This window comes from Electrona antarctica (genome assembly GCF_951216825.1).
Source record: "Electrona antarctica genome assembly, chromosome: 24".
NCBI classification, from domain to species: Eukaryota; Metazoa; Chordata; class Actinopteri; order Myctophiformes; family Myctophidae; genus Electrona; species Electrona antarctica.
The window spans coordinates 9,595,271-9,613,606 of record NC_136803.1 but is presented as its reverse complement, the minus strand read 5'-3'; the positions used below and the strand labels follow the sequence as shown (position 1 = coordinate 9,613,606).

The window sequence follows — 18,336 nt, the reverse complement described above, 5'->3', positions numbered from 1 at the left end:
CTATCGAGATGAGCATTATTTGTGGCTGCTCTTACCATCCAATAATGAACTCATTTATAGTCACTTACGTCTTTTCCTGATACAATTATTTTTTTATACATGCAACCCATGGCAGAAGCATTTGTTTCTCCATTTGTGTTTTTCATTGTATTTGACACCCAGGGGTGTCTGGCCTAGATATTTGTAGCTGTTGATACATTAATCAACATTTCATAAACTTTTAAGATTATTTAGGTCATAATCCAGAGTAAAACGTGTCAAGACCCACTAAGGAACATGTGATTTAAAAAAACAAAAAAAGCCCCCAATCACAAAATGTGGCGCCACCTGGCTGACAGTAATTTTCTATAGTTTAAATAAGGCCCAGTATCACATTCTATCAATATATTATCCTAGGAATCAAGTACCTTGAATAAAAATCGCCTGCATTTCAAACGATAAGGAAACAACAATGACTGAATACATTGGTAAGCCATGGTCCAACTTTATTGTCAAAGAAACGGTGTAAAAAAAAAAAAAAGTGAGAAAACAAGTGAAACCTGCCAGCCCCTCTGACATCGTTGTAATGACTTTACCTCGACACAAAAACGTAACACTAAACCAGCATCGGGGCTACAACTTTTTACACAAAAGCCTGATCAATAGCTTTTATAGTCGTTAATTACATCAGTAACAATTATTATAATGTGCATCGAGGGCAGTGGTCTTCAATGTATTTAACTTAACTTATTGTGTGTCTTGTTGTAGGTGGAAAACCTTTGACACAGGGTTTTGTTTTATCACACCACTGGGAGAGAAAAGAAAGGCTAAACATTTCATTTATTTCTCTAGCAAAAGAATTAAAAACACAGCAAAGGTGTATTTTGGCATTATTTTTTAACATTCCATAACTAATGTTGCAAAGCGCCAGGGTGTGCATATAGCTTGATATGCAGGAGGCCAGAAAACATACTGCACTTGGCTTGGGAAAGACTTTTGTAACACCAACTTGCCACCACCAGGTGGCACTACCTGATTCAGATTTCAAGGTAAAATCATAGATAGTCAGGAAGACATTTCAAAGCAGCACAACAAGGACATTATGTCTGTAAATTTTCACAATTCTCAGCAGATAGTAGTTAAAGGAGCATTCAGTGATTTGGGTGATTTGGAAAAAAACCCATCTGACCCGGTAACAAGATGTGCACATGTACACACTCTACAGTGGGGGAAGTACAACAGGCCAACAGCACACACAACCAAGGCCCGCCCCCGCCCGATCATGATTGGCGGAAGGCCCCTCTCTATCCTGATTGGATGAAGGCTGGGCCACCTAGTCAAAAAGGTTTTTTTTACCCCCAGAGGTTAACTGGGGACAGGGAGGAACTCCTTATATGGTCAGCACACTCTATAGTAGGGAGGATTATCACAACAAAACAAAAAAAGAATTAAGTGAAATCACTGAATATACCTTTAATTAAACCAATATTAAGACAGAGGGCAAAATAGTGAAAGCACAAAATCAAAACTCCCTTGTGTCAAAACAGAGTCTTTTATTTCTTCTCAAGACTCTTTTAAGCATCAGCTTGGTACAGTCTCAGTGGAATGCTACCCGTTTGCATGGGTATTGATCCATGTTAACTCATTGTGCATAACCTACCTGTAGAACAACTCAATATAGCATTATCTTCAATAGTTATTAAGCCAATAAAAAAAAAATAACACTCATAATGGCTAATCGCAGAACACTTTACCCCACATAATTATGCACCTTTGTTTTCTTTTTCTGTGTAGTGGAACGTTCTGAAAACATAAAATCAATCAAGCTATGGGATGTTAAATTTCTTCAACATGAGGTAAAAGGAAAAAGAAATGGACCCTTTGGTTAAAACCGAAAAGAAAGAAAGAAAATCAAATGAAAACAATCACAAAGGTGACACTCATAAATAGCAAGTTGTTCTCCAAAGAAGAAGAAGAATAAATGGCATTTTGCTCCCGGGTTGAGAAAAGTCAGAAAGAGAAAGATGAAGTGTGTATTAGGGGGGGCGTGACCTTCAGGGGACGGTCACATGAGCGGTGGATCTGTCAAAAATATTGCCAGACCCTTTTTTTTTTGTTTCCCCAACCGCGTCACGGAGGGTGGTGTGCCAAAGGTGCGTGCAGATGGGGCTTATGCTTCATTTCCATTCCAGCCTACGAAGATGTCCGTTGCTGGAAACAGTCCATCCACAGGCTCACAATGTGTTGCGACGTCACGTGAGCTTGTAGATCGGCTATTTTCGGCAAGTGATGCCCTTCGTACGACGAAGTATAAATCAGACCTGAGAGGCGAGGGTCTCTCTCTCTCTCTCTCTCTCCTCCTGGCCTCTACAAGGGAACGTGGCTGAAGAGGTAGGATACCGACTCGCCGTTGTGAGTTCTGCGAATGGCCTCGGCCAGGATCATGGCTATGTCGATGACCTGGGAAACAACAACAAATGTCTCACTTTTGAACGGAAGAAAGAATAATGGATAATGGATCGACATATTGTAATAAAACACAAGTGGCGTGCGGGGTTTAGGGGTCCTTGAGGACTACTTCCAGCACTGGTTGACCCATTTAGGCCTGACCTCAAAATTAAAAAAGAAATCTTCTAAATCCTCCAGTTTTCTGAAATAAATATTTTCACGATTTAAAAAAAATAGCAGACCTACAAGCTTGTAGCGCCACTCGGTGGCGCGCTATGAGCTTGTAGATCTGCTATTTTTCAATAGCTAAATTATAACATAATGTTTAAAATACCAAAAGGGGTTCCCGCCCAAAATGCGTTAATGAGATCAGATTCTACAAGTTTTCTGAAAAATCTACAGTATGTTTCTATGACAGTGGTCCTAAAACTGTTTCATGTCAAAGACCCCCAGAATTATATGTAATTGGCTGCGGACCCCAATCTCAAAATATGTTGTTCCAGGGACTCCCCAGAAGCAAAGATACGAGTTAAAAGCGTTCACTGGAAAATAGTATATATTCAAAGATTCGCACACATTTTCACAATCTGTGCCGTGCTAGGAGCTTGTAGATCTGCTGTTTTTTTAATAACTAAAGTATAACATAATGCTTAAAACACCAAAAGGGGTTCCCGTCCTGAATGGTTTAATTGTGTACCTGGATCTTTGGGCAGGACTTCATCTTCTCCTCCTGGGGGATGGTGTTGGTGACCACTACGGCCTCGAAGGGGGCGTTGTTGATGCGCGAGATGGCCGGTCCTGAGAAGATGCCGTGTGTGAGGATGGCATACACCTTTATGGCCCCAGCGTCGATCAGCCTAAAGACGAGGTTGAATGAAACGTTTAGTTTATTTACAATGCCACAAAGGCCTTTACATAAAAATAGAATAGCTAAAGTGAACATATTTCAAGACTTGTTAAAGGAGAATTCCATGCTAGAAGGCTTTCTTACCTTTATTTGTAGTTGTTATGTCCCCACCAAAGAGGTCCAGGTGTTTTTTGTGCAAAACCTCCTTATTGGCTATTTCCCCTACCATAAGCCCTCAATTAATTGAATTGAATGGGGTGTTGTGCTAATTCGCTTATTTCCATCGCACAAAATACATTTTTCTTTGTATATATATTCTCTCTTCATAATGTAAATAATATCCCAAGCGGCACACTTTACTACTTATTTAGATGGAAATAAGCGAATTAGCACAACACCCCATAGCCCCATTCAATTCCCATTCAATTCAATGCAATTCATTGAGGTCTTATGGTAGGGGAAATAGCCAATAAGGAGTTTTTGCACAAAAAACACCTGGACCTCTTTGGTGGGGACGTAACAACTACAAATAAAAGGTAAGAAAGCCTTCTAGCATGGAATTCTCCTTTAAGGAACGCCGTGACTCCACAAGCTAAAACATGTTACTTTTGATGTCCACAATATTTTGTGTATGCGAGAAACAAGATAGACTAAAGTGACACACCAGTTCTACAACAGGAAAGCTACTCCTCAGATATGTAGCGATCTAAATGGTCAATTGAACAAACAATTAATCAACGGAACATTTTGTGAGGTGGTCTCTCTCTCTCTCTCTCTCTCAATGAACGAAGGAAGGTCACTGACTTGTCTGCGGCGTGGCAGATGGTGCCGCAGGTGTCTGCCATGTCGTCGACCAGGATGGCCACGCGGTCCTTCACGTCTCCCACCAGCACCATGCGGTCCACCTCGTTGGCCTTCTTGCGCTCCTTGTGGATGAGCGCAAAGTCCACGTTGAGACGGTCTGCTATGGACGTCACTCTGCGGGAGAGAGAGGTCACCGGAGACGGAGTCCGTGATTTGATTGAGTCACAGTATGCAGAACAGGTACATTTCAAAAGAAAACACAAACCAGTACAAAAACTTGACTTTGTGGACGATCCATGATTAACCCATTTTGACCTGAGATCAGATTCTAAAAATGTCTGAAAAAGCTATGTTTCTATGTCAGTCGTTCTTCGATTTTTCAAAAATAGCAGACCTACAAGCTCGTAGCTATGAGCTTGTAGATCTGCTATTTTTCAATAGCTAAAGCATAACATAATGCTAACACCAAAAGGGGTTCCCGCCCAAAATGGGTTAAGGCATTACACTTGTTTACAACATGGTCCACCATTTCTAATTCATCAGAACATTTAGAGACGTGCAAATATACACTTTCTATACAAAACAAACAAACAGGGAATAATCATATAAAGGAAGTAAAAAAGGGGAAAAACATGTACAGTATGGGGAGAAAGGGGTGGGGTGGTGGGGGGATGGGGGGGCTCAGACATAATTTACAGGGGCCAGTTTCGAATTGCAGCCGTCCGTAGGTGCTCTTTGAGAGCGGTTTTGAAGGAGTCAAGTCAGTGACGAGGGAGAGACGGCCGGAACACAGCAGGCTATGAGCGTGAGGGTTAAGCTTCAGCACAGGACCGCGTGTATTGTCACTGTGGTCACTCGATACAAGCAAAGAGGGCACGGCAAGTATACGTGATCACTGCTTCCATTATAGACGTATAGTAGAGAAGTAGGGACGTCAGACACTTTACATATAGTGTTTACGTTTATTAGTGTCCCCACTCCCCATGTTTCTACTAAAAAGGCAGGGAATTAGTTAACAATCTGCAGAGGCTCAGTATAATTGTGACAAAATGAAGCTAAAAAGCTATTCTCTACCCAGGTCGAAAATAAATGTAGTCTCGGAAATATTCCTTTGTAATACAGTTGAAGAGCGTTTCAGACAGAGGCTGGTCCTGCAGCCTACATGGATGTTTAACCCATTTAGGCCTGACGTCGAAATAAATAAAAAAGTCTTCTGAAAGAATATATATTCAAAGATTTGTGCCACATTTTCACGATTTTTCAAAAATAGCAGACCTACAAGCTCGTAGCGCGCCACTCGGTGGCGCGCTATGAGCTTGTAGATCTGCTATTTTTCAATAGCTAAAGTATAACATAATGCTTAGTTAAAACACCAAAAGGGGTTCCCGCCCAGAATGGATTAAAGATGCAACTTTTATTTTCTTGTTTAATGTGTCTTGTTTAATGCGATGAGAGCTGTGTGAACAATACCTCATGCTACAGTTGTTCATCTGGTTACTTGGACCTTTCAACAACTAAAACAAACTTATATTTCTTATCCCAAGAAAGCCTTCAATGGTCTATCCTTTACTTTTACACATTTTGGAGTCAGCTGAATTGTTACTGACAGGATACTACCAGCATGGGATTTGTAGCCAGCATACCTCTTAAATCATCTAATCCAGGAGGAAGCCTTCCCTGTCTGTATTAATGCGTGCTAAATTGCTAGTCCAACAAATACAAACTCCCATTTGTTTTTTCGCTCAAGTTATGCTCTGTTATGACCTGAGTAATGCTTCAATTTGTGTGAACTGTGTCGCAAATTAATTATGACTGCGGTCACTAGATTCAGGTAACGTGCATCTCAACCCTGGTCCTGCCAAATGGGTCCCGACCCGTGGCACGAAGTGTGCGCTTGTAGATTTGCTAATCTGATAATTTGTCGATTAAGTATTAACTATGCCCTTACACAGTCTGTTAGTCCAGATTTATTCTGTCTAATATAGACAAGCATACAGAGATAGATAAATAGATTAGATAGATTAATTAAAATGGAAAAAGATAATCTGAAGGAACAGATGCCAATGAGATGTGTGGACTGTTGAAGTAATCTGGTGTGACAGCAGCAGGTTAGAGCAGTTTTTTTAGTGGTGCAACCACTCCCTTGCGGAGCTATGTGTGTGGGTGGCTGGGTGGGTGGGTCGAGGACGAAAACAGCATGGTTGTTTGTCACCACCTGTGTGCAACCTAACACACACACACACACAAACACACGCACATATTAACTGTATATATGATGATTTCGGGTGTGCCAGTACAGTACAGTGACGGTACAGTAGAGGGACCCCCACACGGTAACTCTGTCATTTCTCTACCGTTTCGGACGCGGGGCGGCTCGCCGGAACGGCACCCTGGGTGCGTTCCTGCGGGTCTGGAACTTCCGGGTCCCCCCCCCCCCCTGGGGACCCCCACACGGAGTTGCACCAATACAGTTGCAATACCAGTTGCAAGAAATACATCAACTAGTATGGAAACCCTTTTTACAGCTTATTTACAGCTTGTCAGAAATATAATCTGAAAGATGGAGAGCAGCATGACCCATGTGATGCATTTCCTGGTGTAGTCTATTGAGTGAGTGAGTCAGCAATCTTTAATGAAGAGATTTGGTGAGGAGGGGGAAAAAACCTTGATGTACCAACTATAGTATAGTATAGGGCAAGTATAGAGCCCTGGGGACCCTGGTCAACTACCGTTAAGTATATCGGTTGTTGTTATAAGTTGTTCCAACACCCTCCTCTGTTTATTATGAGGTACATATGCGATGAAACATTTCATAGACCAGGCTGCATTTAGACTTTTGATAAATACTGTACACATGTAAAAACCCTTTACGATCATAGATCGTCCTCTACTCAATTTCCATGCTCTGTTATGGACGGCGACCTTGACATTAAGAGTGTTTTTAATGCCCGCTTTGCTAAGGCTGGTCACATATTTGAACTCCCTCCTGCCAACCCTAGCCTCCCTCCTGCTGCAAAATTCCACCAACTTCTTTACACATCAACCTTGTTTGTCTTTTAACCACGTGATCTACAATCTCATATTTTTAGATTGTAGTGACCCCTGGGCATGTAACTATTGTGAATAATTATGCAAAAATCAATAAGCTGTTTAAGCATATTCAAATATTCTTTATTTTGTGGCTGGCCTGGCAAACCGTTGGCGCCGCTAATTTTAACTAGAGCATGTCTCCGCCTAAAAATACCACGGTATCTAGCTTTGATAGCAGCATTTGTTTTACCACCCACCCATTAATCATCTACTCCCCAAAGTAAAAGCCAGACTAGGTTTCCTTTTTCGTAAATAAAACGGCTTCAGCCATTCAGCGAAACATGTTCTAGTTCATATCACCACTCTCGTCCATCTTTGAAATCTTTTATAAATCAGCCTAAAAAAAATTAAATGTCTAAGTCTTTACCCACTGTTCCACTTACAATTACCGGTGCCCAATTCACACCCCACACCCAGACCTCCCATGGACACAATTCATAGCAATCGTCTGCTGCCACTGATGGGAATGAGCTACACAAATCATCAATTTACAGACGGAAACCTGTGATCAACAATTCATCCAGCAACATCCGTCCGGCCAATCCGTTTCCAATACCCGAAGGCCTCGAATTCATTAATCCTGGTTACCTTTTGGCGCCTCCTGCGTCTGGAGACACGATTATGCAATTCTTCCATTCGGGAATGTTCTCTCGGATCCACTGCAGGACGGCAGGCTCAGCGTACAGGTTGTCCACGGCGATGTCAAAGAAGCCCTGCGAAAAGAACAGTGGCAACACTTAGCAATGTCTTCAAGGAAAACGTTGCCGACAGAATCAATGACTGGCCTGACGATTCTTTACGTACGTAAGTAAAGGTGAATCAGCTTGAAATACTGTAGGCCCTGAAAGCTTGTATTGTTTTGTTTTTTTATTCTGTAGCCCACACACACACACACACACACACACACACACACAAACACAAACACACACACACACACACACACACACACACACAAACACACAAGTGCAAGGTATGGGCGTTTGGGGGACACCGTGTTCCAATATCTAATTCAACAATATTGACCCTAAAAGTATATAGACCAGAAATAAAGAAAAATAAACCAAGAGTAAATGCAAGCAAGAAAGACAAACCAACAACCTGATATTTTGTGATAGATCCGTTTCCTCAGTACATTTCACAAGACCTCTGAAACCACCTGACTCTGGCATGCTATGAAACAGTGATTCTCAAATCATTTAAGTTCTAGAGCCCTCAGTATGGTATTAATTAGAGATTAGACCATGGACCCTCTTTAGGGATGCTATGAAAGACCCCTGTACACCCTCGATTCTGAAAATACCAGAGACCCGCACGGGTCAGATCTGTGTTTTATCATAATCACTCCTGGCTGGATTGGAATCGGCTGTATCCCTCACGGAACTCGGGTCTGTCAATCATTATGTGCAATACCCGAGTATGGCGGCTGTGGCTCAGGAGGTAGAGCAGGTCGTCCAATGATCCATGGGTCGGTGGTTCAAATCCCGGCTCCTCCTGTCTACATGTCGAAGTGTCCTTGGGCAAGACACTGAACCCCAAATTGCTCCCGATGTGCTGGTTGGTACCTTGCATGGCTTCCGCTGCCATCGGTGTATGGATGTGTGTGTGAATGGGTGAATGTAATGCACAATCTATGTAAAGCGCCTTGGATAAAGGCGCTATATAAATGCACCATTTACCATTGTACCATTTACCGAGTGGATCCGAGAAGACCCATACTGTGTGTACTTTCTGTGCTGTTGTTGTTGTTGCAAATGTTAATACGGTAATATATTCAATCAATCAATGTGTGATTGTGTGTGTGTGTGTGTGTGTGTGTGTGTGTGTCTCTCTCTTTGTGTCCGCTGTGCGCTCTGCTGCGCCGTGGAGGGAAAAATACAATGAACTGGAGTGCTGTTATAGTTTAGGCTTGTGTGATGATTGTGGTTTAGGATCAGCAGCGCAAGAGCTATGCAATGCACATGCATACCATGCAAGGCAAGCCAGGACGGGCTGATTTGAAAACAACCGTTGTGCAATTCTACATATGATGGATCCCGTGTTGTGTCAGCCAAGACAGGCACATTGCATCTGCTAAAACTGATTGTGTAAAAAACAAATAATCTAATTTTAAATGCACACATGCTGAGGAGACGAGAAGAGACGAGTCTCTCTCTAGCTGTAATAATAAAATAGTAATTGGTCAATACGTCCGCTATATTATTTCATGGAAGTCCAAATTTATGTCTGCCTGGGGGTCGGATCTCTCAGAATCTCGGAAATAATCCGATCTCGGTCGCATTTTCAAATGATTTTCTCATTTGAAAATGTTTTCAGAACGGGTCGGAGTCGGATCAAATTCCACAGATTCATTTCAGGGTCGGGACCATATTTTTGGACCCGTGAAGAGCTCTACTCTGTTTGTACCCACCTGAATCTGAAGAGCTCTACTCTGTTTGTACCCACCTGAATCTGAAGAGCTCTACTCTGTCTGTACCCACCTGAATCTGAAGAGCTCTACTCTGTTTGTACCCACCTGAATCTGAAGAGCTCTACTGTTTGTACCCACCTGAATCTGAAGAGCTCTACTCTGTCTGTACCCACCTGAATCTGAAGAGCTCTACTCTGTTTGTACCCACCTGAATCTGAAGAGCTCTACTCTGTTTGTACCCACCTGAATCTGAAGAGCTCTACTCTTGTTTGTACCCACCTGAATCTGAAGAGCTCTACTCTGTTTGTACCCACCTGAATCTGAAGAGCTCTACTCTGTTTGTACCCACCTGAATCTGAAGAGCTCTACTCTGTTTGTACCCACCTGAATCTGAAGAGCTCTACTCTTGTTTGTACCCACCTGAATCTGAAGAGCTCTACTCTGTTTGTACCCACCTGAATCTGAAGAGCTCTACTCTGTTTGTACCCACCTGAATCTGAAGAGCTCTACTCTTGTTTGTACCCACCTGAATCTGAAGAGCTCTACCCTGTTTGTACCCACCTGAATCTGAAGAGCTCTACTCTGTTTGTACCCACCTGAATCTGAAGAGCTCTACTCTGTTTGTACCCACCTGAATCTGAAGAGCTCTACTCTGTTTGTACCCACCTGAATCTGGGACGCGTGGAGGTCCATGGTGATGATGTGATCGGCTCCGGCCACCGACAGCATGTTGGCCACCAGCTTGGCAGAAATGGGTGCACGACTCTGCCACACACACACACACAGCAAGACACACGTCATTTGAATGTAGGGGTTAAACACTAATGGAATACAACAATACACACTGCCCTGCGTGCTGCCATGAGAAAGTCTAGCTCCGCGATAAGAGACAGAGATCCAGTAATCTTTCCAGTATGTCAAATTCAATACCCATTCGTGCATTTAGAAATGAGGCATTTGCGTTGGACACGGTGGATGTAGCAGGGATAAAAGAAGTTGGGAACAATTTCAATTTAGGGATCTTATAGACACTCTTATCCAGAGTGATACATAAAAGCGCAAGGTTGAAGAAGCCATGAACAATTTGTCAAACAACACCAGTGCAAGTAATCATGGGATTTTTAGTGATAAAAGAATAGGGAGAAGTGGCCCAGGCGGTGGCGTAACCGTCTGGGCACCCGACTGGTAATCCAGTCGCAGTGTGCCGCGGGTTCGACTCCCGAGCCCGACACGGCCTTTACTGCATGTCTTCCCCCATCTCTCTCCCGTTTCCTGTCAGCCTACTGTCTGTCCCTTCAAAAAACCAATAAAAGGCGTAAGCTGCAAAAAAATATCTTTAAAAAAAAAAAGAATAGGGAGAAGTACATCAAAGTGCATCAAAATAGATGAAGCAAGACAAATCAAAGTATGGAGGAAGAGGAATCAATTGATGATGAAAAGTGTGTTACTTTTGGAATGGAAACGAAACCACCTTCTGTTTGATATTCATAGTGCAATGTCTGATTAGGCCAGGCGGTCAGAGATTAATGATGTTTTCACTTTCTATGATCTAATCTTTCATGGACGTGATTAGAAATCTAACAAAAACAAAGCAGAGCCATTGTGCTTCTGGAATTGATATTTACAGGATAGATGAAGGAACACTGCACTCATGGGTGAATAGATACTGTAAATCTGGAAGGAAATCCATTAACTGCTCCCTCTTCTCAGAAACGCTAATGTCTCTATGTCAAGTCCCAGGTTGATAATATCATTTGTAATCCATTACTGAGCTAAATCAGAAGAAGGACTGACTAATAATGTTCTTTAGACTTCAATCCATAGTGATTTGACCCTTGTTTGTCCAGCATTTGTGCAGATAAACTTTCCCAAATAGATAGCTGTTATTTCTCTTTAGAAGGCTGGGATGAAAATCTACGACAACCTCTTTAAAAAAGAGGGGGATAAATTAAATACAATCATTTCAATCAACCCATTTAATATTTAAATTTCAGGCGCTCCCAGGTCAAATCTTTGCCAAGCAAAAGTACAAGCTGTAAATCCAGAAGAAGGCATGCATGGGGTTAAGTACCAGCCACAGCAGAAGCTCTTTAGACCCTGGTATTTTACACCTCACTGCGAGTAAAAAGGAACACCGCACTGCTTATGATGAACTGAATACAGTAGCCTGAAGGCTGGTGCAGGAGAGCCAGAAGAGAAACTATACATCTCACTTGATGTGTTGTACCGAGTACGAGCTAATGCCATCCGGTAGGAGGTATAGAACTCCACGGTATGTGTATAATAGATTTAAACACTCTTTTGTTCCCCTGTCAATCAAAATGCTCAATCAGAGATTGCCGAATGCACTTTACTGACTCAGAGATTCAGGGATTGCCAAAAGCACTTTATTGACTAGTTGCACGGGAATGTGTGCAATATCTCTGTTTTGTGTATGTTGGGTGTTTCATGGTGTTTTTCCTTTTCGTATGTGAACGTGTCTGTTATTTGTATGCAGCTGTGACTCTGTCTCTAAGACAAATTTATCCCAAGGACAACCTTGAACCTTGATGTAAATTGCAATTGTCTTGCATTTCAATGCACAAAATGTGCTAGTTTGAATTGATTTGATACAGACTGCAATGATACTCAAAGCCAATTAGACAATCCAGTCAAAGAATGTTGATTTTTTTTTTCTCCAAGCTCCACATGTGCCGGAGTGGCTGGCTACTACAACAACAACTGGCCCAGCGTGAGATAATGATTTACAAGACAAGAATGCGGTGTGTGAACCCATTTGTTTCTGCACCGTGGAATGCAAAATGTCCATGTCGTGGGCCTTCAATAAATGCATACAACGCTCATTCCAGAACAACCTTAAAAATAAACATTTCAGATAAAAGTTGCTGCAGTCCTGTGGGAAACCTGCACAGATGACCTTTCAGAGAGTACAAGTCACGCAAGTAAATGGAGGCAAGACACAATTTACAGTCAATATTGCAACATAATTCTATACCGTGTGGTATATGGCCCAGTGACCACTGGGCCATGGGGTTAGGAGTTTAGTGTGCGATGTTGCTGTGCAGTGCACCTTGGAACTGTGCTTCCACTGAGTTTCCTCTGTAGAATATACACACAGTTGTGCGTTTACATCTTTATTATAATATAATACCATGACTCTAACACCTTAACACCAGATTAGCCCTCACATCCCGCAACCAACCAATTATCTCCACCCATCCAGTGTTGATTCCGTCGACTAAAACTATGACGAAAAAAAGACCTCCCCTTGGTCCCATCTAAAAGAACACCCCTGGGTCCCATCTAAAAGACCACCCCTGGGTCCCATCTAAAAGACCACCCCTGGGTCCCGGGACCCATTACATTGAAAACCTATTTACATCAATGCTGTATATGTGTACAGTACCTTGTCCTTCTTGTCCTGCCGGGCGTAGGGGAAGCAGGGGATGACGGCGGTGACGCGAGACGACGACGCGATCTTGCAGGCGTTGATCATGATCAGCAGCTCCATCAGGTTGTCGTTGATCTCGCCGCAGCCGCTCTGCACGATGTACACGTCCTCGCCGCGCACGCTCTCCCCGATCTCCACGCTGGTGTCGAAAAGGAGAAGGAAACAGTACAATATATGTCAAACTCAATGGGTCCAGACAGCTCAAATAAGTTGGTGAGTGACGGAGACTTGTGTCACAAGTTACACTATTCAAGTCATTCATTGCCATATAATAATTATTTAAACACAAACTTCAGTTCAGAGTCTGACAGGCTTGAAAACTTTAAAGGGTTTTTTTAATCACACGGGGAGCAGCCGTATGCCTGTGTTATGGCTGGGATCCGCGAGGTCTCACGGTACTCCTCATGTGAACCGATGCTTGTAGGTGCGAGGCACGTAGAAAAAGGCTCAACACAATTCTCAGCTTATCTCGGCTACATTGAGAGCGAGGGCCTGCCCCTCGACTGTACTCCCAAGTTGAAATAAGGTTATGATGATGATGAATTCAACTACTGACTTGGGCGGAAACAAACATTTCAACTTCACGGGATTATTACGCCCGCTCTGCCTGCCAGATTGCCCCATCTGAATGCTTGCCTCTCATTGGAAAATTATGACTTTCTACTTTCTAGGCATGTCAGTCTCTTCCCGTGTGAAAAGTCCTTAAGGATGACCAGGATACAAGCAACTCTGGCCCCGAAATTGACCACAGGAGGTGTGGCTTACTGTAAGTCCAAACTGTGGCTTTACAGTAAACCACAAAATGCTTCAATAATGTGACAGTGATGAATTCACAATAAACAAGTTTTTGGTTGTCTGGTTTGCGACAGAAGTTAAAATACAGTCAGGGCATCGGACATCGGTTTGCACTTATGGCTGTTTCTATGTAGGACAAACAAAAAGAAGGCAAAAGGCTGAGTTGCAGAACATGATAAAATAAATCAATGCCATCGGCGGCATCCTCCGATTCTGGATCCCAACCCTACTGACCGTCCAGCACTCGTCTACAGCAGAGGTTCTCAAAGTGGGGTCCGCGGACCCCCAGGGGTCCCCAGCTACATGATAGTTTGGAACCAAATGGGCCCTTATGGGTCTGCAACTCTGAGAGTGTACAAATGGAACCAAGTACACTCTCAGAGTTAAATTAACATTAATTTTACAATATAAATGGGGGTCCCAGAGGTAGAAAATAGACATGCCACTGGGGGTCCTTGAAATGAAAAATGAAATAAGAATCACTGCTAGAGCCATAAAAATCTTCTCTTAAGGGGGTCCCCAACATATATTTTCAAATGGGGGTCTGCGGGCTAATTAGTGTCAATTTGGGGGTCCTCGACAGGAAAATGTTTGGGAACCACTGGTCTACAGGCCAGAGGACGTAACGGACGCGTACGTGAAACATTCCTCATGATGGAAGGATGACCCCCGGCAGCTCCCCAGTCCACATCATCATCATGTGACTGACAGACACAAAAAGGAGGTTGGGGGGGCAACCTGGGCCTGGCCTACAGCATATGCAGAGCATCACAAAGCACCTCCTGCTAACCTTTGCAGAGGCACCCTGCCTGCAGTGCCTCTGTCACTAGCAGCGACACAAACACCCCTTGTTTTCCCACACCTGACAGTTACAAATGTTCAGTGCGAGTTGCACTGACAACTGAATAAAGGGTGTGTTTGGAAAGATAGAGTGCTGCCGTTTCACTGAAAAAAAACAAAAACAAAAAACGAAACCAACCCCTTGCTTTGGTTCGTATAACTTAAGTAGTCCAACATCAAAGAATTACATTCAGGCTTAAGTCGTCATTATTTTGAAGAAAAGTGATTTTTAATGTATTATTTATGACTGCAGTGAAATAGGACATTTTAAAGACTGAGAGGTTTATTAGGAGGTCTTCAATAATTTCTCATGAGACAAGACAGAGGGAGGAAATGTTTTTACAAATGATTGAAACCGTCATATCAGCAACACACAAAAACACCAGGCCAAATTAGTTGTCTAATAGAAATTAGGAAACATTATTACTCGAGCAAATACATTTTAGGTCCAGTCATAGAATTGTCCTCCCTGTAGGCTGTAATACTTAGTTGCACGGCGAACCGCCAGCATCTCACAGATCTACCAGCTCACAACACCATGCAGTGCATTGACCTTGTAGATCAGCTATTTTCTGAGTGAGACAAGACATGCAACAAAGTATAAACTAAAGTGCCTTCTTCGTTTGTCTCTGTTGAAACACCTTGTGTCTACTTTTGTTCATGCGAGGACATTATGTCTGTGCAAACGTGCAAGAAAGATTAAGTAATCCACAGCCCTTCAACTGGTCCTTGACCTCAGCAAGACAACGAAATCTGTGTCAAGTTGTGAGAAAGCAACGGTGATTAAAAAGCCGTGCACGCCCCCTTTTCAGTTAGGGAGTCAAATGAAAATAAGTTAAATAACACTTGTGTCCTTGGGAAACTTGGACACACATACATGTAGGCTGCGGTTTCCCTGGATCTTCATTAGGCACAGATGTCGCCTCATGAAGCTTTTGCCTGAAAAGGCTAAATCCTTTTCAGGGATTATTGGTTGGTTGGTGAAGTTTTTTTTATTTATAAAGCAAACAGCTTATCGCACAATTCACCAGCTTTGGGTGCTTTCATTTTCTCCAGTCACTATTAGAGGTTTTTGGTATAGCACGTAAGCAGGGGCACAACAAATAATGCCTCAGTCAATAAACTATACAAAGTTTTAACGGCCACAGTTAAAAACTCACTACTTTTGGGCTGATGACTTTAAGTTGTGGTAATTTTCCACCATGAATAATACCAGGTTACTGGGACTTAAGGTAACATCACTAACAACTTATTCAACTTAACAATTCCCATTCAAGAAATAGAATGCACAAGTCACTTGAAAGTGTATGTTTTAACTCACTTCCAACGCAATCAATGTGAGCCGACATCTTTTTTGGACAAAGGCAGGTCATCACGTTCAAAAGCAATGAGGCCTAGGCCTTGCCAGTTGCCACCATTGCACTAAAGTACAAGGGCCTTAACTGACCAGACTCAAGGCCAGGTAATATCTAGACTAAAGGTTACAAACGTGATGATAAGTTGATAACCCCGTTGCACTGCCCTGGCTAGCTGCATGCCAGTACTGATTGACCTAATCACAGACTTGCTTCCTTGGAAATTCAGACAAATTGAGCTCATGTGATATGATGGCAGACTGAGCTTAAGCTGTCAGATGGCATTTGGTAAAAGTAAGTGTGATTGGTGATGAATGATGAACTCTTCCCAGACCTTCACCCCTGGCCTTAAACACAACAAATCACAAATCGGCATTTAAAAAAATGCCTCTTTGTGCTCTTTGTGAGTGTGACCCCCTATGGCCTCTGTCACTCCATCAATATAATACCGTTGTCATTACCATTGCACAACAAAGCACTAACAAATTAACCTAGTTATAAACCTTAACATTTTATTGGTCGGCGGAGGGGGCGCGCTCAGAGCAGTGCGGGGGGCTGATTGGTTCGTGTTAAGACTCTTACGGACCAATCAAAGCGCCCTTAAGGCTCTAATATCTGTCATCATACATACCTGCAGAAGGCAGGCATGCAGGCAGCAACCACCATCTCTGACGCATATACATATTATCAAAGCGTACAGACACGCCCTAAGCAATTATACAGTAACGTCTGGCAACTGTTTACTGTCATTTCAGGGCTACTGTTGTCATTGTCACTGCATATTGATTGCATCAGCCGGCCTTGCATGGCTGCCATAATATAGTTATCACCAGTTAGTGTTTACATGTGGCATTGTGGCCAGGTGGTCACTCACGTGTTACGAGCAAGCCAAAATAAGGCACATGGTGGTGACACTTGGCATGTATTAGTATTGCCCCCTGCATGGATGCCAAATGGCTCCACTGCGTATTACACCACCACACCACGCTGCTATAACAATAGTCGTTCGGCGACGATAGAAGACATGCCTTCCAAAATGAAATCCCAACATCTCGAGAGCAACAATAAGAAAATAAATACTTATGCAAGTTGACCATATTAAGCAGCCCTTTTTGTGATCTATTCGGCACAACATAATATACAATGGTTTCGGCAACTGCCTCACAAAAAAGCCTAATTTCTACTTAAATTGCACGGCTGGTGTAAATAGCAGATCTACAAGCTCTCTCACTCTCACACACACACGAGCTGACTATTGTTAGCTTCCCGGCTAACTTACGCACATGTGATACATTACAGTCACATACTATACATGCTCCATCACCATTGCCAACCTGCTGCTACCACAGGCCAGCTAATGCCAGCGTAGATCACCCAATAATGTCCACTATAAACCATATATAGATGCCACTTAGTTATATATATTATATGTCACGTGCTGTAAATGTTTATTTACCATGTCTCCTGGTTGCTGAACTTCTTGGTGATGACTTTGCCCAGGTCCAGACCCAGGCGGTCGGCCACTTTCTGGGACAAGTCGTGATGGGAGCTCCCGCTGAAAAGGACAATGTTGGGCATGTCTGTCTGTCTGTCTGCCTGTTGCTGTCCGCAAAACAAAAAGTGCTTACAGAATAAAATAAAAATGATAAAATAAAATGTTTACAATAAGAAATCAAAGTTTCTTCTCCCCCCGGGCCCGGGTTGTTGACAGGAGAGTGCGTGCTATAGCTTTGTGCTGTGCATTGCTAGGTTGAGGTTGTTGTTGTGCACTGCACACACCACACACACACACACAGCAGCGACCAGACGACTGGGAGGAAGGAACAGCAGCACTGCGCGCGTTCGCGTGTGCGCGCGCTGAAGCGGAAGTGCCGATTTCCCATTGGACGAGCAGTCTAAAAGGTCCCATATACCGAGGGTACGGTTGCCAGGGGCGACAGCATCACGGCCTGTGGCGCATACTCACCACAGATCTATGGCGCACACACACTGCACATTGATTGATTGAATACGTTAATGACAGTTTGTTCGCAGTGAGCACACAGTGCAATTATAACTTTATAAGGTCTGCTATTAAAAGGATGAAAGCAGAAAAAGCATTTCGGCTTGTTTCCATTGGTGTCCGACTCCTCACTCACTCCACTCCTCACATACTCAATTATGGTCATCTAAAAACAGCAACTTTTTTTTGAATCTATCTATAAAGGCACCATGTCTCTGTGTGTACGTCTGTAACCATTCGGCACCCAGACGGAAAATTCGACACACACGTTCCACACCACCACAGGGAGTACAGCTGAGGGGGTCGGACCCACGGTTG

The 18,336-nt window shown here is 43.1% G+C and overlaps 1 protein-coding gene across 1 annotated transcript; it reads right to left on the bottom strand.

Moving 5' to 3' along the window:
• Positions 1–469: 469 nt before the first annotated feature.
• Positions 470–17,858, bottom strand: LOC306917370 (ribose-phosphate pyrophosphokinase 2). Its single transcript, XM_079495576.1, has 7 exons — positions 17,473–17,858; positions 12,982–13,165; positions 10,242–10,340; positions 7,757–7,881; positions 4,079–4,252; positions 3,125–3,284; positions 470–2,439 (listed from the first exon to the last, which is right to left on the bottom strand). Exons 1-7 carry the CDS (start codon positions 17,592–17,594, stop codon positions 2,347–2,349), a joined length of 957 nt encoding a protein of 318 aa, XP_079351702.1. The 5' UTR covers positions 17,595–17,858; the 3' UTR covers positions 470–2,346.
• Positions 17,859–18,336: the final 478 nt, after the last annotated feature.